Source organism: Prosopis cineraria, unplaced genomic scaffold (genome assembly GCF_029017545.1).
Source record: "Prosopis cineraria cultivar Desert tree isolate PC_DT_omini unplaced genomic scaffold, ASM2901754v1 PC13, whole genome shotgun sequence".
NCBI lineage: Eukaryota > Viridiplantae > Streptophyta > Magnoliopsida > Fabales > Fabaceae > Prosopis > Prosopis cineraria.
Window position 1 is genome coordinate 5,242,696 of NW_026555344.1, and position 26,956 is coordinate 5,269,651.

A 26,956-nucleotide genomic window follows, 5' to 3' on the forward strand; every position below is an offset into this window, starting at 1 on the left:
TTAATTGATATTATTTTCAATTGATTATTTTAGTTAATTTATAATTGGCTTATTGATTGCTTTTCATTATTTACTTCAACTATTAATTGAGACGCTACTCACCACAAAAATTTTCTTTGGTCTTAGATATTGAAATTGACCCTACATCTCCTATCGATCACTAGGGATGCAATTGTTTTTTTAGAACCATGAAAGTATGTGGTAGTTACTTTTGATGTAAATACATTTTATATTATGAAATTATAATTTAGTGCTTCACGTATATTATAGTTAGGTTCTAATTTTATTTGGTTGATATATAATCTATTAGTGTAAAACTAGTCTCCTTGTGATTGATTGGTTTTGCTATTGTAGGAATTTGGAGAGGTCCAAGTTATATGAAAAGATTTTGCTAAAATTTTTACAAAGTATTTAAGACTTTATGAACTTTATAAATATAAAAAAAATCATATATCAATAATTTAGCTTAATTTTTGGCTAATTAAGGCTTACGAAATGGGAGATTATCTCAATTTCGTGCCGTTCATACTTTTAGTATTGGAATGTGACATAACAAGTTTATATTGACAATTAGAATTAAGGATTAATATGCAATTTAGATCCTGAAATATAAGTCTAAAGGCAATTTAAATTCTAAACTTGTATGTGATACATTTTAAATCTTAAATAATAAATGTGAGGTAATTTTCCTCGAAGGAGGGTAGAAGAGAGAGTGAAATTTAGTAGAAATTTCATATTAAGCCCCATTTTTTAATGAATAATGTTTGTTTTAATTTAACAATAAGAGCAAAATTATCCAAGTTTAATTATTTAGGATTCATAATATATCAAATACAAATTTAAGGTTCAAATTAATATTTTTAGAACCAAACCGAATATTAAACCGAAAAGGTCAACAATTCACAGTACCAATGATCAAATCTGTGACGTAATAATTAAATAAAAACACTATTAGATGCATATGCAGATAAATAGAAGAAAAAAATATACAGTATGTTAATAAAATAACATGACATAATTGCAAATTAATAATATTATAAATTATAATTTTATAACTTGTTAAACATAGGTGGATCTTAGTTAAATTATATATGAGTAAACTTAAAAGTATTTATATTTACATCTATAATTGTTAACATCTTCATATTTTATACACGTGAATTGTCCAAAAATAAAGTTGGCTTTTAGTAGGATCTAATTTTTAAATTTTTCTATTTTTTTTAAATTTTTAATCTTTTTTAATATTGTGATTAAAGCCATCCAATTTTCTAAAAACCGCTCCGTTCCCAGTTTAACTTCGATTTTTGGCTTAACTCCAATTCAATTCGGCTCAATCATGAAAATAGTTTTTTAATCCAAACCAAGCTATTAACGGCTCTAGTCGATGGTTCAATCGATCCGACTATCCAACTCGATCTAATTTTTAAATTATTGATTCAAATCACCCCTGGACCTTTAGTTTAAGATCCAAATTATATATTAACCTTAAGAGTTGAATATAGCTAGATTGTAGATAATCTAATGATTAGAACAATATATAAAAGAAGCCGTACAAGCATAAGTGCCATCAATAACATAATCAATGTATGCATTGGGTGGTGTTTTAAAAACGACAGCACAGAAAATGAAACCACCATCTCAAGGTTATGCAATTGAATAGGGATCCACACATTTAGGAAAGACTGTGTAGTCCCATACATGAACCACTCTGAAACTCTGTTTCCTGGATATTCCATCATAGTCCTACTATAAATGCCCTTATTCATCTCAAGGATGGCTTTTGCTTCTACAGCTACGGATATAAATAAACTTCATCCTCATCATCACAATTTACTTCTTTTCCTTCTTCATCTTCGCTCGTTAAAGCTAAATGTTGGATTCCAAGGAATGGGCAGTTCCTGGTAGACAATGCTAAGGCAATTCATAAAGAATCCATACTTTAATTCATTTCTTTAAGAAGACAAGTTTGAAAGAAAATTAGAGGGTGAGAAAGTAAAATATGAAGCTCCATTCACAATTAAATTATAAAAAAAAAAACCCCTTCGGTAATAGAAGGAAAGGCAGAATATTTAAGAAGAAAATGAATGTTAAAAGTAAGGATCACCTTAATTTTAATCTGAATCCAAATCTTCAAATTCTTCAAGATCTATGTTGTCATATTTGCGCTTTCTTGAGCAACAAGCCCCTATTACAACTTTGTGGAGCTCATCATGCATGGTAGAATGACTTGTCCTGTAATAAGAGCAACTAAAATCCAATTCAATAGAATTAGGCTGTGGCCGCAATGCCAACTTCATTTGTTGAATATAGTTTTGACATTCAGGTGCTGACATTGGGCAAACCCATACTCTTTGACCTCCATCGATTTATCTTCATATTCTTCACCATCAAAAATAAGTCTGAATTTTATTTCAAGCAATGGATGACAAGTGCGGCTTTGGGTATCTGTTTTCCTTTCTCCAATTGTCGTTTCTACTGACCCTTTCCAAAAAATAACATGGTCTGAAAATAACTCAGCTGTGTATGAGAAGGATCCGTGTAACTCATCCGTATATGAGAAGGTTGCATGACCAATATGTAGTCTATCGATATAACAGTCGGCTTTAATTTCATCAAAGTGGAGTGATTTAGAAACAATGGCGCAGAAGATGAAACTGCCATCCCAAGGTTGTGGAATCGAAGAGAGATCCAAAACTATGGAAGACTGCTTTGTCCTATACATGAACCACTCTGGAAGTTTATTTCCTGGGTAAGCAAGCGAGACATTAGGAATGGGTGTGGCTTTATTCATCTCAAGTAGCACTTTTGCTTCAATACTTTTTATTGAATCCCGGTCCAACTTCATGCAGTTTGTGAAGTTAAAGCATATGAATGCGTCTTCATCTCCTTCTTCTACCTGATGGTCGTCAATTGTTGAAGTTAAATGTACGGTCTTAAGGGATCGGCAATCACTGGCTATCAACCATCGAATGGAGGGAGGGAGTTCTGGTAGAGAACGAAGCCTTTTACAATCATCCAACTCAAGACGTTGCAGTCTCAAAAGATGTTTGATACTTACAGGCAAGGTCTTTACATTAGTACTTGAGAGATGTAGCTTGCGTAATGATGCAAGCAAGTAGATGTTGTCAGGCAGTTCAAATAACCCACTGCAATCGTCAACTTCTACAGCTTCCAAAGCACGTGACCCATCAAATATGAAATGTAGATTCGATGCTAACTTGTTGCAACCCATAATTTGAAGCTTTCTAAGATTACGCAGGTCAGCCAACTTATAGGGAAGATTTGCCAAGCTTGCGCATCTGTTTAGACATAATGTATGCATTTTGCTGAGATGCCCACTGGATGAGAACATTTCATCATTGATGGCTGTTGCTGCTAGATTCAATTCAAACTCACAATTTTTTGAGGTTACTGAAAATTTTTCCAAGCTTGAGCATCCAGAAGGGAGAGGTATCCAAGAGATTCTAGATGGGTGGAGCTTGTAAGGCTGGTAAGGGATTCGCACTCCTCAAGTGATAACCTATGACGGCTATGGAGAGATAAAATTGATGGATTAACACTTTGCAACTTAAAACAACCCTGTAGATTTACATCTGTAAGATGTATACACCTTGAAAAATTTGGAAGCTCGATCAAATTATATGAGTAGCTGAGGTTAATCTTGCGCAAATTTACAGGAGCCTGTAACAACAAAGACATAAATTACTTAATAATATCTATTAATGTGCATCATGCATTGCTTATTAGAAATAAAGAAGTTAAAAATATTACACGAACTGAAAGATATATTAAAAATATATAAGCTTAGATTATGTTTAACCAAATGACTTAAACTATTTTGATGAAATAAACTACCCTAAGACATATTTAATATACAGAGTTTTACATCACTGATTTTTGTAAGAAAAAATATAAATTTACCTGCACTCCATCCCAAAGTTTTGTTAATTTGCTCCATGACATTTCAATTGTCACAAGATTTTTAGCTACCGGCAAGGAATTCAAAGGACACCAATGCCAACGCACTAGTCTAAGTTCATTTGGCAAAAACTCGATGCCATCATGATTGAACCCTTGATGAAAATGGCCTTGAAAGTCCAAAAATTTTAGATTAGGCATCCGGCAAAAGGCTTGAGGACTTAAATACATCTCCTCATTTATTTCTGAATAATTGAAAGATAAGGCTTCAATGGCTTCACTTCCCTAATAATTGAAAATAATAAAAAAAATGATCAAAACATTGTATAGATTACATAATAAGCATAGAATTCAAAAAAAAAAAAATATGCTCATTCTCACCATATTTTGACTCAATATTTGATAAATTTCATGAGAATTCCATAATCGACTACGTTTTTGAGGATCATCTTCTGATTCTTTACGAACAATTTCTCGACCCATTTCTTGTAGTAAATCATGCATATATATTCTTCCTTTGGAAATATTTATAAGAGCTTTCCCTTCAAGATTTGCCAATCCAATAGATGTTGAATAATCACATGAATCTAACAAAATTTTTACTTCCTCAACATCATAACCTTTGAAGAAACATGCGACATGCAAAAAAATATTTCTCTCTTCATGATCAAGTCCACTGAAGCTCAACATTAGAACATTATGAATTTCTGGACGAGTAAACTTTTTAAGTTTTTTCAATTGACTTTCCCATTCCTCGTGACTTTTCTTGAATAAGAAGCGGCCTAAAACTTTTAGGGCCAGTGGATTTCCATGTGCATGCCGAGTAACCTTTATTGCTAGCTCTCTTAACATGGGGTCAGCACAGTCCTTTCCAAAGACATTCATGGAGAACAGATTAAAAGCTTCACCAAAATTCAGAGCCTCAAGCACATATATATCATCTACTTCCTTACCAAACACTTGCTTATCTCTGGTTGTTATCAAGATTTTACTTCCAGATTGAAACCAATCATGTCTTCCAGCTAAACTTTCTAATTGTTCATGATCGTCAACATCATCAAGAACAATGAGAATTTTTTTCTGGCTAAGTCTCCACATGGCATGAGGAGTTATTTCCTCATCGCCAATGCGAGATTCTTTATCCCGTAATAATGTCCAAACAAGTTTTTTCTTCAAAGCATCTATTCCAAGGTTCTTTGATTCTTCCCTTACGTTGGACAAAAAGCAAAACCCCTCATATGCAAAACGCAATTTGTCAAATATTGCCCTTGCAAGAGTGGTCTTGCCAATACCACCCATACCCCAAATCCCAATAAACTGAACATCATCTTGTGAACCTTTGTACAACAATGATTCTACATCTTCTATTTTTTTGTTAATTCCAATCAAGCCTTTTAAATGACCTTCACTTTCAAACATGCAGCCCAATCTTTGCATCACAAGTTTCACTATTTTTTTAATTAGCTCGGCTTCCTTCCTGCACCATTGGAAAAATAAAGACACGCCAAACTTGATACTGCATTATCTATTCAAATATTAATGCAAAGTAATCCTAAATTAAATAAGCAACTAATTTGAAAGTTAGCAAATTATTGAAATTCGTTCTAAATTTTTCAAGTAAAATTACTAATGACTTAAACTACATATCTAAAATTTCAGCTCAATATTATGACTATAAATCCATCTTTATAGATAAAGGAAATCTAAAAGATAGCCAGTGGGACGAGGATTAAGGTAAAAAAAACAGAATATTCAAAATATCAAAATTCAGAACAGTGATATTCACAGACTAATTGATTTAGCTGCATGGTTCAGGATAAGAGAGAGATCATAAAAGCATGTAGTTACCTATCCAAGCTACAAGTCCAACCGCCTAAATTGGAAGCGTAAGTAAGAGCCTCCCTCCACTTTTGCAGTTGCCGCTTGCTGATGCCTTTGTGGTCATGTTCTTCGAATGCTTTCTCGTAACTCCCAGACTGCTTCCTCACATTTGAAGGATCTACTCTATAGAACACTGGCATCACCGAATTATGACCTTGATTTTTGGAGCGCTCTAATATTTTGGTAAGCTCCTTCAAGCACCACGTGGAAGATGCATAGTTTTCTGAGAAGATGACAAGGAATAGAGTCGAATCTTCAATGGCTTTCTCAAGAGAGGGCCATATCTCATCTCCTTTCTCTAGTCTGTAGTCGATATATGTTTCAATTTTGTCTCTGCGAAGAGCATCGTGAAGATGGCTGGTGAAATTGAAGCGCGTGTCCTCACCTCTGAAGCTAATAAAAACATCATATTTCTTTGCAGGTCGAGATGACGGAGCGGAGGAAGAAGAAGACGCCATATCAGATTGCTTTCCTTGCTTTGATATGCAGAAGAGAATTGCGAGTCCTTCAAATCTGAACTTTGATGAAGATAAGCTGATCTTGGAGTTTATTCGAGCAACAAAGTCAATGATAGCGGGGAAGTTGTGACTGTTAGATTAATGCATGCGAAACTTCCACGAATTTAACAAAACAAATAAATAAAAAGAAGGCAAAGTTAGTTTTGACTTTTAAGCCAAGATCGATCTGCCCATGAGAATGGAATCTCTTCGTTGGCTTTTCAGCTCAGCATCTGACTCAACGCATATGGCTAAACGATAATGGAAGGTTGAGTAAGCCATACAATTTAATTTAAAAAAAAATCTTAAATTGAAATCTGGAACAGAACAATCTGGCCCGAGGTCTGGAACAGAACAAGAATGAGGAGGGTTTGGTATTATAAGGATGAGGAAGACGTTGGTATGAAACATCTAAAACGCTGCATTCCTTTTTTCATTAATTTAGGTCAATTCAGTACCCTACTAACACATTAAACTTTTCAAAACACAAATTCTGTTATGAGGGAAGGGGAAGAAGAAGGAGGAGGAGAGAAAATGACTATTCCATTCATAAAAAAATCTGAAATGGGCAGGGCACAGCACATATACCCTAAACCTGGACAAGTGTCAAGAGGGGTCCCACACCATCAATATCTCTCTAGAATTCAGCAATATATGAAAAGGCAACAATAACAGAACACAAAAGAACAATAAAGCCCTTAGATAAAGCTGTAACATGTAACAATACTCCTCCCCTAAAAAACATCCTTGTCCACAAGGATGGGAGTAGTGGAAGGAGCAGCAACATTGAAGTGAGAAAATTATTGCTTGATGGCTGAAAGATCTTTTCAAGTGGCATCTTCTGGCTGAGAAAATTTCCAATGTATGAGAACTTGAGTGACGGGCAAATGATGGCGATTAACTATATTCCGGCCTAAGATTTCTTCTATTTCCAACAAAAATTGGCCTTAATCATCAACTGGTGGCAAGGTGGAGTGAAGGAGAACATCCGGACTAACAAATTTTTTTAACAATGAAACATGAAACACCGGATGAACGATAATTGAAAGATAAAGAAATTTTAGAATAGACATTCGACAAAATGCTTGAGATCTTAAATACATCTCCTCAGTTATTTTGAAAAATTAAAAGATAAAGTTTCAATGACTCTTCTCTAATAATTGAAAATGATAAAAAGCAATCAAAATATTGTATATAAATTATATTATAACTATAGAATTCAACAAATGTTTATACTCTTACTATATTTTGACTCAATATTTGAGAAATTTCTTGAGAGCTCCATAACCAACTGCATTTTTTAAGAGCTTTTGATTCTTCACAAACAATTTATTGACCCATTTCTTGTAGTAAATCACGCATGTATATTCTTCAATAGAAATATTTAAAAGAGCTTTCTCTTTCAGACTTATCAATCCAATATGTGTTGAATAACCACATGAATCTAACAAAATTCTTACATCCTCAACTTTATAACATTTGAAAAAGCATGCAATATGAGTGTGTGCGTGTATCTTTCTCTTCAAGATCAAGTCTTTCAAAGCTTAATTTCAGAACATCACGAGTTTGAACAAAGAAAGATTTTTTAAGTTTTTCAGTTGACTTTTCCATTCTTCTTGGCTTTTTTCAAAAAAGGAACCTAAAACTTTTAGGCCCAATGGAATTCCATTTGCACATTGAGTCACTTTTCTTGCTAACTCTTTTAACTTTGGGTCAACACAGTCAGTTCCTAATGTGTGTGTGTGTGTTTGTGAGACAATTTGGACGACTACAAGGGTTTGAAATCTAATCCAACAACGGACGCAAGCATTCTTCTCTGTTCCATCTTATGTTCCCTTTGTTGTCTCTATTTGCATCGTCTAAACTCGTGCTTTGTGCTTGAAAGATGGCAATGGTTGGTGTTTCCAGGCTCTGTCCCGTTCCTCACTCTCTGTCCAGATTCAGGGGATTCCAGAGACTTCATGCAGAAGCACCTTTCGACTGTGGAACACACTTCAACATGAGGACGAAGGGATGATGAAGCAGTCTTGTCATATATATTTCTAATTCTAAATAAAGAAATAGATTCTCTGTCATACGTGAAGCGTAACATCTTAAGGATAAGGAAGACGTTGATCTGAAAATTCTAAAAAGCTGCATTTATATTATGATGTATTGTGCCAACTACATCTAAACATTGTATTCACACCTTATGATTAATCATTTTGTTGACCAAGATATATCAAAAACTTGGTTAAAGTATCTAGAAAATGGAAAATTAATTCTCTTCCAACAAGTTAGACTCCACAAGAATTAAATTAATTATCAATAAAAAAATCTTAAATTAATTGAAGGCAGACCAATACAAGTACAACACAAAGATGTGCAAGTTAATCAACAATTAAAAAACCAAAAAAAACCAAGAGTAAGAGAATCAGGATTAGAGGAACAAAAATCATTTATTAAAACTAAAACCAGGGTATGCCTTTTAAATCTGGAGGATGGAAGTCACCTAATAAGTTGTAGTTGGAAGATCGTTCAACTTGAGAGCTTTGAGACTCAAATTCATTAACGCTGTGATATTTGCGCTTTCGAGAGCAACGAACCCCGCAGTACTTTTCAAGTCCAGATGTTGGGCATACCCCATACTCTTTGATCTCTCCCATTATTCCATATTCCAATGACTTTGGGCAAATGATTGCGAACTTTATTTCAAGCAATGGATGATTAGTATTGTTCCGAGCATGTGTTCTCTATTCTTTAAATTAAATTTCAGAAGACATAAATGAATCATACCAAATAAAAATATGATCTGAAAAAGTGAAGTTACACATGTTAAACAAGCTGGTATCCTTAGAGGCATATACACCATCAATAAACCATTTGACTTCAATGTATGTGTCCAGTGGGGATTTAGAAACCACGGCGCAGAAAATGAAATTCCAATCCCAAGGTTGTGGGATCAAACTGAGATCCACAGTTACTCGAGACTGTGTAGTCCTATACATGAACCACGCTGGAACATTATTTCCTGGATATTCAATTATAGCCCTGCCATAAATGGCTTTATTTATCTCAAGTAGAGCTTTTGCTTCAACAGCTTTGATTGATTGTCCATCCAACAGCATGCAGTTTTTGAACCTAAAATATTGTCCATCCAACATCATCAATATCGTTATTATCATCTTCTTCAACAGTTGAAGTTAATGAAGGGTTCTAAGGGATGGGCAGCTTTGGGCAGACAATGATAGGACAGAGTGAGGAAGTTCTGGTAGAAATCGAAGCCTTTCACATTCATCCAAGTTGACAAAATGTAGGCTTAAAAGTTGTAATTGTAGGTACTTGTACAGAACCCAAATATAATAACAGTATGATAATACAATATAATGATAATGCTGCAGTGTCATTGATCAAGAAGGAAATCTAAAAGGAACTTGAATTTTTGGTGCGATTGCTCAGGGATTGAGACAATTAAATTTTAGTTTTATTAGCACTCGAAGTATTAAAAGATGAGACTATGATATATATGATATATTTATAGAATTTAAATGAAATAGATTAATTAATAGATTGATTATGTCTCACGCATATACCTTTTCTTTTATAATTATTATAAAAAAAGAATTCTAAATCCAAATATTAGCACGAAAAATTGAGCATTTCCTATCAAAGCCTTTTTTCATAGTAGAAATATTTACCGGCTCATCGGGAAAATATGTTGGTCTAGCAAAAAAAAAAAAAAAATAGAGGGTTTAAATTGATTCTTTCTAGAGAATTAGATGATCTTCTCGAACAGACCTTTTATTTGGTAGATAACATCAATGAAGCTACTACGAAGGCTAGAAACTTAAATATAGAGAGCAAATTGAAGAAATGACCTTAAATTTTTTTGTACTGACCCCAAATCGAATTGTTTGGGATTCAGAAGTGAAGGAAATTATTTTATCTACTAATAGTGAACAAATTGGATTATTACCAAATCACGTGCCTATTGCCACCACTATAGATATTGGTATTTTGAGAATATGCCTTAACGGTCAATGGGTAACGATGGCTCTAATAGGCAGTTTTGCTGGAACAGGCAATAATGAGATCATTGTTTTAGTAAATGATGTGGAGAAGGGTAGAAGCTCAACAAACTCTTGAAATAACAAAAGCTAACTTGAGTAAAGTTGAAGGCAAGAGACAAACAATTGAGGCAAATCTAGTTCTCAAACGAGCTAGGAAAGGTCCTTACGTTAGTCCCTGAGAGTGATGATTCACGTAATTGACGACAACATGCGGATGTTATGAGGCAATTCAAAAAATTCAGTACAAGCATTTAACCACATCGAAGCACATGACCGATCAAATATGAAAGCTACATTCCATACTAACTCATTAAAACCAAGAATTCTAAGATGTCGAAGGTTACTCAGGTCGAACAACTTGTATGGAAGATTTGTCATACTTCGACAGTGGTTTAGACAGAGTCTGAATTTTGCTGAGATGGCCACTTGATGAGAATAGGTCACCCCCAATGGCTGTTCCTGAAAGATCTAAATGAAGCAGACAATCTTCTGAGGTCACTGAGAATTTTACTAGACTTGAGCATTCCTAGAGGTTGAGAACACTAAGTCATTCTAGATGAGTATCACTAGTAAGGGTTGCAAGATTTTGGCAGTATCCTAGCCAGAAATAATGAAGGCTATGGAGAGATAAAATAGACGGATGAACACTCAGCAAGCTATAACAGAAACTGACATCTACTTCAGTAAGATGTATAGTCTTTGAAAAATTTGGGAGTTCAATCAAGTTCATTGATCCATTGAGGTTAATCTTACGCAAGTTTTCAAGATTCTGCAACAGCAAAGAGAAATAAATTACAGTAATATTTTCCAAAAAGTGCGTTAATAATTTATATAAACTTACTGGATCCCATCCCAAAGTTTTGTCAATTTTCTGTCTGGCATTTCAAAGGTAACTAGATTTTCAGCCTTGAATGCTGCTGGCAAGGACTTCAAAGGACATTCCTCCCGACGTACTAGTTTTAGCTTAGTTGGCAAAGACTCTAGTCCACAAGGAAAATGTAACTTGTTCCCTCGTCTAGTAGAAATATAACATGTATAAAAATCAAGAAACATTAAATTGGGCATTGAGCAAAAGGCTTGAGGACCTAAGTGCCTCTCTTCAATTTCTGAAACATTCAGAGTTATGCCTTCAATGGTTTTAGTTCCCTAGCAAACAAAAATAATAAAACTCATCAAAATCATATACATATTGCATGGTATCATGCAGAATTCAACAAACTTTTATATATGAAAAACTGCATATAAATTTCACTGAGCTTACCAAGTTTTGATTCAATATTTGAGAAATTTCTTTAGAATTCTATAATGGACTGCGTTTTTTAGGATTTTTCAATGACTTTCATGACCAATTTCTTGACTCACTTCTTGTATTAGATTATGCATGATTATGACCTAGAACAGGTAAGGTGTATTAAGGATGAAGAGGGAAGAACTTTAGTTACAGATGATGAAATTAAAAATAGATGGAAGACTTACTTTTCTAAACTTTTCAATGATGGAGAGGGTCTATCTAGTAACTTGGAGGATTTAGTAACTGGTGAATGAGAACAAAATTTGTCATTCTATCGAATAATACGTGATAAGGAGGTAAAGGAAGCTCTTAAGAAAATGGCAAATGGTAGAGCCAACGGACCTGATTTATCGAAGCGTGGAAATGTTTAGGTGAAGAAAGGGTGAGATGGTTAACTAAGTTATTTAATGTGATTTTACGGTCCAAGAAAATGCTTGATGAGTGGAGGAGAAGTACATTAATTCCTATTTATAAAAATAAAGGAGATATTCAGAATTGTACTAATTATAGAGAGATTAAACTCATGAGCCACACAATGAAATTGTGGGAGAAAGTAATTGAGCATAGGTTGAGATTGGCGACAAGTATTTCTGAGAATCAGTTTGGTTTTATGCCAGATAGATCAACTACAGAGGCGATTTATCTACTAAGGGGATTAATGAAAAATATCGTTGTAAAGATAAAGATCTACACATGATTTTTATTGATTTGGAAAAAGCTTATGACCGTATATCAAGAGAAGTGCTTTGGAAAGCGTTAGAAAAAAAGGGAGTACGGATTGCTTATATTAAAGCCATACAAGATATGTATAAGGGGGTAAAAACTAGTATAAGAACGCCTAGTGGTCAAACAAAAGAATTTTCTATAAAGATTGGACTACATCAAGGATCATCTCTGAGTCCTTATTTGTTCAACTTGATCTTAAATGTTTTGACGGAACATATTTAAGGGGAAATTCTAAAATGTAAGTTCTTCGCGGATGATATAGTTCTTATAGCAGAGACAAGAGAAGAGGTTAATTGCAAACTTGAGCTGTGGAGGAGGACATTGAAGTCGAAAGGTTTTCGTCTGAGTAGAAGTAAGACGGAATATTTATATTGTAAATTTGGTAAAGGACTATTCGACAATAATTTAGAAGTGAAATTGGGAGATTAAATTATACCTCAAGTGAAAAGGTTTAGATATTTGGGAGCCATTATTCAAAATGATGGCGAAATCAGTGGAGATATTTTACATAGAATTCAAGTTGGATGGTTTAATTGAAGAAAAGCTAAAGGAGTTATTTGCGACCGTAAGGTGCCTAATAAACTTAAAGGAAAGTTTCATTGCACTGCTATCAAACCGGCAATATTATATAGTAGTGAATGTTGGGCTCTAACGGGACAGCAAGAGCATAAAGTTGGAGTAACAGAGATGAGAATGTTACGATGGATGTGCGGACATACACGTAAAGATAAAATTCGAAATGAACACGTACGCGAAAAAGTGAGGGTGGCACCTATTGAGGAAAAATGATAGAAAATCGGTTGAGATGGTTTGGACATGTACAAAGAAGACCAAGGGAGGCACCAGTAAGAAGAGTGGAACATATAACTTTAAGTCCGATTAAGAGAGGTAGAGGAAGGCCTAAGAGAACACTCTTGGAAGTTGTTGAACGCGATCTTTTAATTAATAATATTCCTAAAAGCTTGATAAATGATAGAGCACAATGGCGTCTTGCAATCCATGTAGCCGACCCCACCTAGTGGGATAAAGGCTTGTTGTTGTTGTTATTGTTGTATCAAGACTGCTTCAATATTTAAAAGAGCTTTATCTTTAAGACTTCTTAATCCAATAGTTGTTGAATAACCACATGCGTCTAACAAATATTTTACAACCTGCACATAATAACCATAGAAAAAACATGCAATATCTAAAAAAAAATTTTTTGCTCTTCATGATCAACTCTCTCAACTCAATTTTAAAACATTATGAATTTTTGAACAAGGTAACTTTTTTAAGCTTTTGCAATTGGCTTTCCCATTCTTCTTTACTTTTACCGTACATGAAGGAACCCAAAACTTTTGAGGGCCAATGGAATTCCTCCGGCATAGAGTCACCTGCTTCGCTAACTCTCTTACCTCCAAATGAGTGCAATCATTTCTAAATGCATTCAAAGAGAGAAGACAAATCGCTTCATCATAATTCAAGGCCTCAAGCACAAATCTATCATTTACTTTCTTGCCAGATTATTGTTTATCTCTCGTGGTTATCAGGATTTTACTGCCCTATCCAAACCAATCATATCTTCTGGCTAAACTCTCTAATTGTTCATGATTGTCAACATCATCAAGAACAAATAAATTATTTTTCCGACCAAGTCTCCTCATGGCATATATAGGGTGATATTTCATTAGGCATGCCAATACGAGATTCTTTATTCCCTAATAATGGCCAAATAAGTTTTTCCTTAACAACAGCTATTCCATATATTTTTGATTCTTCTCTTACAGTGGCCAAGAAGCAACACCCTTCATAATGAGAATGCAATTTGTCATATATTACCCTTGCAAGAGTTGTTTTACCTACACCACCCATAACCCAAATCCCAATCATTCGAACATGTTCTGATGATCCTTTACAAAACAATGATTCTACATTTGCAATTTTTTCATGAATTTCAATCAATCCTTTCAAATGAACTTCACTTCCATACACATCATTCAACTTTCACATCACGCATTGAACTATTTCTTCAATGAGCTTAGCTTCATTGCTGCATCATGGGCAAAGAAATTCAGATATTCAAATCATGCCTAATTAAATGCAACTTGGAACTTGTACGAATTTTACTATGACCTTAGCATGGATGGATCGGTAAAGATAAAATGCAACTTACTTAGTGAGATGAGGATTAATAAAAGGAAAATATCAGAATATTGATGGTCAAATGTGATAATTTTATAGTTTACCTATCAAAACTACTAGGCCAACCGGCTAAATTGGTAGCAAGTTTGAGAGCCTCCCTCCATTTGCGTACTAGTTGACTCTTGCCCCGCTCATGTAATTTAAATGCTGTCTCACAACTCCCAGTCTGCTTCCTGACATGTGCAAGGCTCTACCATAGAGAACACCGGCATAACATGGCCTTGATCTTTGGTACACTCCAATATTTTTGCAAGCTCCTCCAAGCACCATGTGGAAGACGCAAAGTTTTCTGAAAATATCACAAGGAACAGAGTCGAGTCTTCAATGGCTACGTCAAGCAAAGGCCACAGCTCACCTCCCTTCTCAAGCCTATTATCAATATATGTTTCAACTTTGTTCCTGCAGAGAGCTGCATGAAGATGGCTTGTGAAATTGTTGCGGGTGTCCTCACCTCTGAAGCCAACGAATACCTGATGTTTCTTTGGCCATCGAGAAGATGCAGCAGAGGAAGAGGATGCAACCATATCTGGGTTTTGTGAATGCTAGCTATGATATCCAAAATAGTAGAGTTTTCTTCAAACTTCATCTAAGATCTGTTTATAAGGGCTACACTTGATTAGTTCGGTGAAGCCAAAGTAAGTCACTTAAGAAGTATGTTCTATGCATGGCGATTAAATCATTGTTCGTGAAAAAGGGAAAAAATATACTAAAACATCACATAGTTTTCACCTTCTGAACTGTTCATTTAGAAAGGGAAGATTATTAGTACCTGTCTTGAAATATGGACATTCCTATGTGAATCAACAAGAATACTGTCTTGTAGTCTCATCTAAAAATTACTGGCCATATAAGGTAAATGGAGACAAGATATAGGATCAAAGTGATGTTCTACATCAACATATACCAAAAAATTGTCCTTTTCCTTTTCCTCAACCTGCATGAATAATTTATTACGTCGTTTCATATCATCCTACTATAATTATTGTCCTAGTTAAGGTCGCAACAAGAGCATTGTTTGTTGGTTGAGGTTCCTTCAGCTCTGGATGTTCATCTTCCAATAAAGTGGATGCCACTTCATCATCCATGTATACCAGAATTTTTTCTTTGTTTTTTTCCCAATCTCCATAAATAATTATATGTCACTTCATATCATCCCACTATAATTTTTGGCCTCGTTAAGGTCACAAAGGTGATCATTATACAAAAGCTTCACTAGGGGAAAAACATAGGAACAAGAGCATCGTTTTGCTGGCTGGCCATGTTCAACCATGGGCTTGTTAAAAACAAACAAGGAAGCTCGTCTTGCAACAATGGTGTGTCTAAAAAAAATCAACAAGCTGAAGCAAGTAAAATCATGAGGGAAGAAACATGGCCCGCCTCCAGATAAAGTGCAGAAGAAAACAAATAAATATAAATAAAAAAAATTGGTTTGACTTGTTCAAAGCAACAAAATGAAGTCAAATGAAGCAGAGAATTTCGGAAACAAAAATTTGAAAGCTAGATCTTTTAAAATTTGAACCACTTCTCAAACAAAAATAGGATCTTAGTTCAAATTCCTTCTCAGACTTAATCAAATATCCTTTAATCTGTACCAAGAAAATCGTTATTGACAGAGTGATGCAAGGCAGAGAAGCTGTGTTCCAGACCAAAATGAAATTGAACGCTAACTTTATATATTAATTTGAAGATAGTGGAGAAATAATTAAGAACCAAATTCCTTATGCTTCTCTTAAGAAGCAGAACAGGAAGAAAAATGAAAAATAATGCTCACCTGTTAGAGAGAATAGAAAATGACAGAACAAAAATAGAATAACAAGTAAATCAAATATCCTTTGTGTCAAGAAAATTCTTATTGACAGAGTAATACAAGAAGAGACTCCCTTAAGTCATTTGACTAAAATATCATATCATATTTCAAAATGGGAAGCTTAAATTAAGCAATTTAGTTTGCCCAATCTGTGCTTGAGTTCTACCAACTGGACTTTACAGTGATAAAATTTGCATAAGAATTCTTAACCCAATTGCAAATAAGCAATATAACATGAAGATAAGCCAATTTTGAATACCAAGACAATTAGAAGAAAAAAATCACCTGAATTTTTGCTTGAATCAACCAAGAAAAAGGAAATGTGAATGAAGTATCATAAGAAGATAATATCTTTCAGGCCCTGTGTTTTCCTCTTCCATGTCACAGTTGGTGGAGCTGGTAAGATAAAATCCTTAGACTTCCTAGGAACCACTTCTTTCTCATTGGTCTTGTCACAGGAGCAACCAACTCCGATTCCCACTGAATTATGTTGTGACTGTAACACCAATTCCATTTGTTGAATATAACTTCGATATCCTGATGCACCTGTTGGGCATAAGCCACACCCCTTGAGACCCAAAAGTGGAACCGGACTAGGAGTTTTCACAAGGAATTTTACTTCAACTGATTGATGATTAATGCTGCTCTGATTATCTGTACCCTTTTCTTCAATTATCCTTTGCACCTGTGAAGGAAGCTCTGAGATATACCAGAGACAAACATGATCTGAATGAATGGTGCCGATATGTTTACAAAAGTAATACATCTTCTCATCCAAAACCTGCTGGCCATCACTAAAATACCATTCTGTTTCGAAGTACAAAAAGGATTCAGAGTGAGAAACAATGGCGCAGAAAATGAAACTCCAATCCTTAGGTTGTGGGATGGAGGAGAGATCCACAATTATGGAAGACTGTGTTGATCTGTACATGAACCACTCTGGAACTTTGCTTCCTGGATATACAAGTTGAGCCTGCATCGTCCATGTAACCCTTTCTTCAACAGCTGATACTAATTTATCCATCTCAAGCAAAGCTTTTGCTTCAATAGCGTTTACTGATTGCTGATCCAATTTCATGCAATTTCCAAAGTGAAAGCATACTTCATCTTCTAATGTGACTGAAGCCGAAATGGTTAGCTTCAGGGTCTCAAGGGATCTACAGTTCCTAGCAGACAAGTTGACAACGGAGGGTGGAAGTTCTGGTAGAGACCGAAGCCTTTCACATTCATCCAACCTAAGACATTGCAACCTTGAAAGATGCTTGATGCTTGCGGGCACTGTCTGCAAGTTAGTCGAACCTGAAAGTGACAGCTCCTGTAATGATGACAAGATGCTAATGTTGTTGGGCAGTTCATATAAGTTGCTGCAATCATTCAGCAACAACTCTTCCACAGAACAAAACCCATCTAATAGTAAATGCAGATTTGATGCTAAATTATTGCAGCCAGAAATATTAAGAGATCGAAGATCACTCAATTCAGCATTATTATAAGGAAGATTTATGAGACTTTGGCAGCCATCTAGCCTCAATTGTTCAATATTGCCGAGGCATCCACTTGATAAGCATAATTCATCGTTGATGGCTGTGTTTGAAAGAAACAACTGTAACCTTTTTTCTGAGGTTACTGAAAACTCACTGAGTCTTGAACATCCATCGAGTGAGAGCCATGTAAGTGATTTTAGAGGGGTACTGCATGTAAGGCTGGTAAGGGCTTTGCAATTTGTTAGCCTTAATTGACCCAAATTAGGAAGAGATAAAATGGATGGATGAACACTACGCAAGCTTGTACAATGGCTGAGATTTACTTTTTTAAGAAGCATAGCTCTTGAAAAATCTGGAAGCTCAATCAAGTACTTGGATTCATCAAGGAGAATCTCCCTTAAATTTACCAAGTTCTGTAACAATAAAAAAGAGAGAAATTACAAGAGAAATCATTCTTGACTAACTTTCTAATACCTTTTCAAGAAAAATTTAGATTTACCTGGACACCATCCCAAAGTTTTCTCAATATGCTACTGTTCATTTTCAAGGTAACAAGATTTTCAGCTGAAAATGTTACTGGCAAGGACATCAAAGGACATTCATCCCAACGTAAAAGTCTGAGCTTATTGGACAAAAATTCTAGACCACAAGGAAGATGTAACTTCCCCTTTCCAAAACCACGTTTATAAAAATTGAGAAATTTTAGATTGTGCATAGCCGATAAGGTTTGTGGACTCAAGTGTAGTTCTTCAATATTTGCCGTGTTCAGAGTTATGCTTTGAGTGGCTTTAGTTCCCTGAAAGCAAAAGTAGCATACAAGGGTGAACGATGGAATATATTTTCTACAAAAATAAATACAATGCTTAATTACCATGTCATATCTTAGCACTTGATATATATCATTAACATCCCACAAACGACTGCGTTTTCCAGGATCATCAATAGATTCTTGACGAACAATCTCCCAACCCATTTCTTGTATTAAATCATGCATAAATATCCTTGATTTTTCTGAGCATGCTCCTTTGGCTTCAGTTATAAGAGCTTTGTCTTGAAGGACCTTTAACCCAATAATTGTTGAGAAACCACAGGCATTCAATAGAACTATTATTTGCTGTGATTGATATCCTTTGAGGAAACATGCAATATATAAGAAAATGTTCTTCTCTTCCCAATCTAGTCTATCATAACTCAATCTTATCACATCTTGAATTTTTGCATGTGGCATTTTGTTGAGCTTCTCAAGTTGGCTTTTCCATTCTTCCTTACTTCTGCCATAAAGAAAGGAACCCAAGACTTTTAAAGCTAACGGAATGCCTTTAGCATAACTAATCACTTTCCCTGACAGCTCTTTCCACTCCAAGTCTACCTGATTATTCTGGAAGGCATGCAACATAAAAAGCCGAACAGCATCATCAAACATCATTGGCTTAACTTCATATATTTTATCAACTCTTTTACCCAGCACCTGTCTATCTCTAGTTGTTATAATGATTCTACTTCCAGATCCAAAGCAATCAAGTGCTCCCACTATATTTTCAAGTTGATCTGAATCACTAATATCATCTAGTACTACAAGAACCCTTTTTCGAAGAAGCCTTCTCCTAACATAAGTGGGTATTCCATATGGGGTGCCAATTTGTAAATCATTTTCCTTCAGCAGTATAGAAAAAATTTTATTCTTCAAATAAATAACTCCATGATTTTCAGTTTCTTCTCTCACATTTGCCAAAAAACAATTCCCTTCATATTGAAAACAAAATCGATCGAATATTGCGGTTGCGATTGTTGTCTTACCGATACCGCCCATACCCCAAATTCCAATGACACGAACATCTTCTGATCCTTCAACCATCAATGATTCTAATTCTGCAATTCTTTCATCAATCCCAACAAGGTCCGTAAAGTCACTTCGGTACATAATATTCAACTTTGTTGACAAAGATTTGGCGATTTCTTCTATGAGCTGAGCCTCATCCCTATAATCAGAAGAAAGTAAAATGATTATGAAATTCAGTGACATCACTGCATAGTGAAAAAAGTTTTCAAAGATAAGAACTTACTCATAATTTGATGAGTGAAACCCAGATAAATTAGCAGCTTTATTCAGAACTGAAATCCAAATTGGCACCTTTTCCTTGTAATATTTGCCGTGATTAGCAAAATCATCTCCATAAGACCCTTTCTGATGTCTCACATTTGAGGGATCTATTTTATAGAAAACAGGAATTACAATCTGTTTTTGCTTCTCCATGCATTCAATAATCTGCACAAGTTCTTCTAAGCACCACTTTGAAGAAGCATAGCCCTTCGAAAATATGATCAATGAAATAAGTAATTCTTCAATGGCACTTAAAAGTGCCGGTGATATTTCATCCCCACTTTCCCGTCTATCATCCACATAGGCATCAATTTGCTGCTGCCTCAATTCCTTTCTCAAATGGCTAAGAAAACCATGACGGGTGTCTGTGCCTCTAAAGCTGATGAAGACATCATATTTCATACCAGAAAACTTGGAAGAAGATCCCATTAGAAAGAACAAGAACCGAAGAAGCTTATCTCACTGTCGTAAAACTTGGCTTGTTAACGGAACAGAAGAGGAGTTCAAGCAGAAGGAAAACATCACGAAATTGTACATAAAAACTGTGTTAGATATATAGGGTTCAGTGTTAGCACTAGACATGCTACTTCCATCACAGCACGAAGGCTACGTTTGTTGCAAGCAAAATTTGACGCACAGTACTGTCACTGACAGATATATATCTGCGTGCTTGGATTAACTAGATAATCAATTTTTCAAAAAATTGCCCAAACAGCAGTTTAAGTAGGTAATCGATTGTTCAGAGAAAATTTGATTTTTTTCTTAAGCTGCCACAGCGAGCTTCGGGAGTTCGAATATGGGGGGGGGGGGAGAATTTAAGAAAATCTGATGAAAAAGCACGTGAAAAATTACAGAAAGGCTCTAAAAAAATTATAAAAAAAGTATAAAATTTAATAAAAATTAAATTAAATTTTTTTTTAGTAAAATTTAAATTTTGAATCCTCAAAAAAATTACTAACATAAGTTCATATCAATTATCACCTTTCACTTAGCACTTGCAATAATACAATTTTTATGTTGCCAAAATTTTAAGGTAGTGCTTAACATCTTCATTAAATATCACTTCTATTCGTGATGTCATTAAAAATCAATTTGTATATTATCATTGTCAAACCCAGTCCAAAATTTCCCGAGAAGGAAAATTGAATAAAAATATAAATATTTAGGAGTTACCATCAAAATTTTAAAGGGTAATTTTGTAAACTTTTTTGACATGTGGTCTACATATAGAAAAAAAGGGTAAGGGAGTCGATTATGTGCAGGAAAGGTGTTAAGTACTTCACAACACCCATTTATATATTAACTATATAAATTTAAATGACCTTAAAAAATATATTAATTATCCTTAATAAAAATAAGATAAAAAAGTAAGAAACTTAAAAAAGAAAAAATTTATTTACTTATAAGTTGGATTTGACTTAGGATAAAACTTAGGACCTACATACCCTTTTGAGGGACCAAAATCTACATAGTTCAGGTTAAAAAATGCGTATCTCTTGGTTGGAAATTTTTTAAGAAAAATATTTATTGATAATTTTTTATAAAATAATTTTAATGTTGGTTTTTAGTTTTTTATTTTTGAAGATATTTTGTTTCTTTATTTGTGATAAAATTTTGAGAGACAATCTTGGAAAAAAAAGTTTTGATAAGATATATGAAAATTTCATGTACCCAAATTAGTCTTTCAAATATGATTTATTTTATTTTATTTATTTTTAGGTAAATATTTTATTTTTAAATTTTTTGAAATATGTACTTGTGATAATTTATCACTGCGTAGGATAAGTTAATTGACTTATATATAGGTGAGGACTTTAAAAGTCTGATACAACGAATGATTTTAAAACTATGCATATGTGATAATTTATCGCTACATAAAATAAATTAATTGACTTATTAGCTTGCGTAGACTTTGAAAGTCTCACACAATTAAAAATATAAAACGCCTTACAGATGCACTTGTTGATAATTTATTGCCATGTATGCCAAATTAATTAACTTAAAAATTTATGAGGGCACAATAAATAAATTAGGTAAAACCGATGAATACCTTTCAAATGATGTCGGGCTTATTCATTAAGTTGTCTAATTGTAACTTCAAAAAAATTTCTTCTTATTTGACACCTTAAGGTCCAATGATGACGCAATCAAGAAAACAAATGATGCAAGAGAAAATAAAGAATTGGTTCTCACATTCTTATTTAGCATCTTGAGACTTAAGGACAACACAAGTAAGGACTAAGGAATTGATTCTCACAATGTTACGTGTAAAACAAGTGACAATGAAGGAATAAATTTCAATTCATGCTTAAAGATGAGAGAATAAGTCAAGGAGATAATGTATATTCAAGGAGCACATGAGGTCAAAATGCAAAATTTATCTTAATCAATTGTAAATCATATAAAAGTAAAGGAATTAAATAAGATGGAAAAAAAAAGGGAGTGGAACATTTAAATGAGAGAAGGTCAATTTATCTTTATGAATCTCAATCTATTTGAATGTCTATCGTTCTCTCTCTAACTGTCTCCATGAGTTTCTCTAACTATCTCCTTTATATATACCCCTACACTTAAAGTTTTTCTAATATTTTAATCCTATCGTGATCAATATTAGTATTTTATATACATTTTTATATTATTATTTAGAAATTGAATATTAATTGTTATCTTTCCTATTATTATATCTTGATTATTGTATTATTTTGGAATCTTTAAATCTTAATATTAGATATTAGATTATCTTGAAATCTTCAAACCATTATATTATATTATATTTTGATTATTCAAATTATTATATTGTGATCTAGCTTGATTATATATTTTTTCATTATATTCACATCCAACTTTTTTATATAAAATATTTTTTATTTTCATTCTTATTATTTTCTATTTTTTATTTTATTATGGATAATATCTTATTTATTTATTAGGACCCATATAAAATACGGTGTTCATCATTAATTATTATAAAATTAATGTTTGATATTTAAAAATTAAAAATTTCTCTTTTATTAAATTTATTTAAACTAAAATATATTGAGTTTCTTGTTTACATAAATTACAATTGTGAATATTAATATAATTTAAATTTTTATAATTAATCAAATACATAATTTAAATAACATATGTTACTTCTTAAATAAAATTTAAAAAATTCAATAATATTATATACAAATTTATTAATAATTTAATTTTTAAAAATAATATTTTTTATGGTAATTTGTAAAATTAAAATTTATTCTAAATAAATTATTCAAACATTTTTAATTCTATTAAAATTAATTTTAAAGAAATATTATCCAAACAGATTATATTTTAATATAATCAATTATAATCAAAATCAATCATATCAATTAATTATTTTTATAATTAATTATACCCAATTGAAATCCAAACAAGCTCATAATAAAAAATAAGAAGTATCCCCAAGCTTAGAGTACAATGGAGTTTTGGGAAGAAAAATCAATTATAAAAAAAAATGAAGGTGTTTGGGTTTTTTTCATCAAAACCATGGTTTAGCCTTATATAATTGATTATTGAGGCCTGTCCAAACAAGTAGTAAAGCCTTTGATTATTGAAAAAATGATAATAAAATTCTTTCAAATTATATAAATGACAATCTGATTTTTTAAAATGTCATAATTCTATTAAAGTTTTTAGAGACTTCTGTGTTAATAAATTTTAAAATGAAAGACCATTTTATCTTATTGAAAATAATAAGCTCCAATCATAATTTTTACTTAAGCAATAACAAATTTTGTTTTGGGAATCACAAAAATTAAATAAGAAATCACAACTTGTCAAATATAATTTTTATTATTAAAAAACAAGTCTCAATCATAACTTTTATTTAATGAATAACAACTTGTCAAGTATAATTTCTATTATTGAATTTTATTAATTGTACTTCTATATTCTGAAAAGTCAAAATGAACCTGCTAGGTTAGATTATCTTCAAATTAAATCACATGTCTCATAAAATATTTTCAAATAAATTTTTTCAGCAATTATAATTTTTTCACAAAATAGCCAAAAACTCAAATAATGTATAATAATTCAAATTAAGCTTAATTAATGATTGGCAAAATTAACCCATGTTAAAAATAGAAAAAAAAAATAAAATATTCACAAAATAAGCCAAAATTCCTATAATTAATTCAAAAATATATTATTCCTCAAAATTGGCTAATAATCCAAATAATATCTAATAAACCCAAATTAGTCCAAAATTATCATTAAAATGTATAGAAAATATAGGATAAAACATATAAAATATATGATTCATCACTAACCTTTGCAAGTTCATCGAGGACGAGTTACATGATCTACACTCCTAAAGTACTACCATGGCCTCAAAGTACTGCTCAAGCCTAAAGAGGAAGTTTTTCACAGTTGTTGCATTGCGAGCTCCATTGAACATTACTAGCTTAGGCTCTTTCAATCCTTAAAAAGTGGTGTTTGAAGTACTACCACTAATAGAGCTGCTTGTATGTTGAGTCCTTAATCGACTACTCTATTAAGAGTAAGAAGCCCAATCTTGGAAAAAGTAGGGGAGATAAAGGTAGGCAAAAGAAGAATTTTGATGGTAAGGATGATGGTAGCCATAAAACCTTTAATGGAAGCTCTAAGAAAGATAAACCATCATAAACTAAGTGTGATCCCTTAAAGCTATTAAAGCCATACTTTACATGCCATGGTCCACATTGGACTCATGATTATACCAATCAAAAGACTATGAATGCCTTAATTGCCAAGATGAAGGAAAGCCAAGACAAGAAACATTAAGATGACCTTAGTTCCTTACAACACTTGCGTACATTGACTAAACTCTTTTCTTCAACTAAGGAGGAAGAGAAGGGGCTACTTTATGCCAATCTTGCCATTGAAGTCAAGCCTACTTTTGCCATGCTTGATACAGGAGCAAGTCATAACTTTATCGAGGTTAAAGAGGCCAAGCGATTATGCATTCAATTCAACAAGGGAGAAGGCACTATTAAGGTGGTAAACTCCTTAGTGAAACAAGTCCTTGGGATTACTAAAGATGCAAAGGTGAAGATCGAGATTGATAAAGTACGCTAAACTTCACTATTGTCCTTATGGATAATTTTAACACTGTGTTGGGACTTTCTTTCTTCTACAAAGCACATGCCTTCCCATTCCTGAAGCTAAGTCTATAGTGTTTATCAATACGAATATGATTCAGGTGATCCCTTTGAAGCGCTTGGAGAAATCAAAAACTATGATTACTTCCTTGAAATTCAAAAAGGATCTCAAGAATTTAGGAGTTTACATTGCCATCGTATGTTTATTAGCTAAAGAAGAGGATGGCACAACTAATTCACAAGAAGCCTCACCACCTTACATCCAAGAGGTACTGTGGGAGTACAGATATGTCATGCCTGATGAGTTATCGAAAAAACTACCTCCTAAAAGAGAGGTAGACCATCCAATTGAGTTAGAGCTTGGTGCCAAACCAATTGCCTTAACACCTTATCTCATGTCACCTCTAGAACTTACTGAATTAAGGAGACAACTTTAAGATGTCCTTGATTTAGGATATATTTAACCATCTAAGGCTCTATATTGTGCTCTAGTTCTCTTTCAAAAGAAGAAGGATAGATCACTACGAATGTGCATTAACTATCTAGTCTTGAACAAGATAACTATTAAGAATAAGTACTCGATACCTTTAATCACTAACTTGTTTGATCAACTTGGAAAGGCCAGGAACTTCTCTAAGCTTGATCTATGATTTGGGTACTATCAAATATGCATTACAGTAGGTGATAAGTGTAATATTCTCACTCCACTAAACATAATTAACCAATATAGCTCCTGGTAATCAAAGACTTAACTCAAAACAATGATTACCAAATTTTAATTCAAAAGTAAGAGATCCCAAGTTTTTTAAATAAAAATGAGTTTAAATCAATCAAAATCTTTCATATCAGAGTAAAAATAAGTTACAAAAGCATGAGATACCTCAGAGGAGTGAAAGAAGTCAAAGACGGATAAAAACAAAACATGTGCTATGATACAAGGCAATGTACCACGACTCATGCACGTTATGCCACAGCGTGTTTCTCTCTGCGCCACTACTCAGGCATCATGCCTGAGGCGTGTTGCATAAAAATTCAATTAATTTTGCTGTCATTTGATAGCAGAATCAAGGAACTTCTAACGGGCCTCGATTCTCCGTCCGACGTCCGAATGATGTGATCTAGGCATTTATGAAAACCTCTTTACATGAACTAGCCAATGGCATAAGTTTCACTTTTAAAATAAGTCACACTAGAAATTTAGATATCCAAACATATTTTAACCACTTTTCAACACTTTTACATGAAAAGGGTGTCCAAAACCCTCAACATATACCAAAAGCCTTTTCTAACATTTGGACTATGTCTAATAGACCTAGGACTACCAGTACAACATGTCACAAGAACTAAAACAATACAACAACAACAAACAAAAACAACAAGCCTTTATCCCACTAGGTGGGGTCGGCTACATGGATTGCAAGACGCCATAGTGCTCTATCATTTATCAAGCTTTTAAGAATATTATTAATTAAGAGATCGCGTTCAACAACTTTCAAGAGTGTTCTCTTAGGCCTTCCTCTACCCCTCTTAATTGGACTCAAAGTTATATGTTCCACTCTTCTCACTGGTGCCTTCCTTAGTCTTCTTTGTACATGTCTAAACCATCTCAACCGATTTTCTACCATTTTTTTCTCAATAGGTTCTGCCTTCACTTTTTCATGTACGTGCTCATTTTGAATTTTATCTTTACGTGTATATCCGCACATCCATCGTAACATTCTCATCTCTACTATTCTAACTTTATGCTCTTGCTGTCCCGTTAGAGCTCAGCATTCACTACTATATAACATTGCCGATCTGATAGCAGTACGATAAAACTTTCCTTTAAGTTTATTAGGCACCTTACAGTCGCAAATAACTCCTTAAGCTTTTCTCCAATTAAACCACCCAGCTTGAATCCTATGTGAAATATCTCCACT

At 33.5% G+C, this 26,956-nt stretch overlaps 4 protein-coding genes across 6 annotated transcripts; all 4 read right to left on the bottom strand.

Moving 5' to 3' along the window:
• Positions 1-1,554: 1,554 nt before the first annotated feature.
• Positions 1,555-3,499, bottom strand: LOC129290882 (disease resistance protein RML1B-like). Its single transcript, XM_054927948.1, has 2 exons — positions 2,105-3,499; positions 1,555-1,898 (listed from the first exon to the last, which is right to left on the bottom strand). The coding sequence occupies exon 1, from the start codon at positions 3,350-3,352 to the stop codon at positions 2,294-2,296; it is 1,059 nt and encodes a 352-aa protein (XP_054783923.1). The 5' UTR covers positions 3,353-3,499; the 3' UTR covers positions 1,555-1,898; positions 2,105-2,293.
• LOC129290880 (disease resistance protein RPV1-like) lies at positions 3,409-6,798 on the bottom strand. The gene is made up of 4 exons (XM_054927946.1): positions 5,767-6,798; positions 4,300-5,395; positions 3,922-4,203; positions 3,409-3,681 (listed from the first exon to the last, which is right to left on the bottom strand). Exons 1-4 carry the CDS (start codon positions 6,255-6,257, stop codon positions 3,409-3,411), a joined length of 2,142 nt encoding a protein of 713 aa, XP_054783921.1. The 5' UTR covers positions 6,258-6,798.
• Positions 6,799-9,466: 2,668 nt separating this feature from the next.
• On the bottom strand, positions 9,467-20,677 carry LOC129290873 (disease resistance-like protein DSC1). Of its 3 annotated transcripts, none has more exons than XR_008588589.1 (5): positions 19,898-20,676; positions 18,334-19,813; positions 16,636-18,247; positions 14,588-15,136; positions 14,231-14,391 (listed from the first exon to the last, which is right to left on the bottom strand). XR_008588589.1 is itself a non-coding variant. In XM_054927937.1 (5 exons), the coding sequence occupies exons 1-4, from the start codon at positions 20,362-20,364 to the stop codon at positions 16,685-16,687; spliced, it is 3,435 nt and encodes a 1,144-aa protein (XP_054783912.1). In that variant the 5' UTR covers positions 20,365-20,676; the 3' UTR covers positions 14,997-15,136; positions 16,636-16,684. The 3 variants fall into 3 exon arrangements, 2 of the variants coding, with proteins under 2 accessions (XP_054783911.1, XP_054783912.1); XM_054927937.1 differs by lacking the exon at positions 14,231-14,391 and having other exon boundaries at positions 14,997-15,136; positions 18,334-18,630; positions 18,706-19,813; XM_054927936.1 differs by lacking the exons at positions 14,231-14,391; positions 14,588-15,136 and adding an exon at positions 9,467-11,491 and having other exon boundaries at positions 19,898-20,677.
• On the bottom strand, positions 14,696-15,067 carry LOC129290885 (disease resistance protein RLM3-like). Its single transcript, XM_054927951.1, has one exon. It carries the CDS (start codon positions 15,065-15,067, stop codon positions 14,696-14,698), a length of 372 nt encoding a protein of 123 aa, XP_054783926.1.
• Positions 20,678-26,956: the final 6,279 nt, after the last annotated feature.

Coding starts and splice junctions, on each gene's coding strand:
- LOC129290882 (XM_054927948.1), bottom strand. CDS start 3,352: ATGTTCTCATCCAGTGGGCATCTCAGCAAAATGCATACATTATGTCTA.
- LOC129290880 (XM_054927946.1), bottom strand. CDS start 6,257: ATGGCGTCTTCTTCTTCCTCCGCTCCGTCATCTCGACCTGCAAAGAAA. Junction 4,204..4,299: donor AAATATTGAGTCAAAATATG/GTGAGAATGAGC, acceptor TTCAATTATTAG/GGAAGTGAAGCCATTGAAGC. Junction 3,682..3,921: donor AACTTTGGGATGGAGTGCAG/GTAAATTTATAT, acceptor TTGTTGTTACAG/GCTCCTGTAAATTTGCGCAA.
- LOC129290885 (XM_054927951.1), bottom strand. CDS start 15,067: ATGGTTGCATCCTCTTCCTCTGCTGCATCTTCTCGATGGCCAAAGAAA.
- LOC129290873 (XM_054927936.1), bottom strand. CDS start 20,364: ATGGGATCTTCTTCCAAGTTTTCTGGTATGAAATATGATGTCTTCATC. Junction 19,814..19,897: donor TTTCACTCATCAAATTATGA/GTAAGTTCTTAT, acceptor TTCTGATTATAG/GGATGAGGCTCAGCTCATAG. Junction 18,248..18,333: donor AACTTTGGGATGGTGTCCAG/GTAAATCTAAAT, acceptor TTATTGTTACAG/AACTTGGTAAATTTAAGGGA.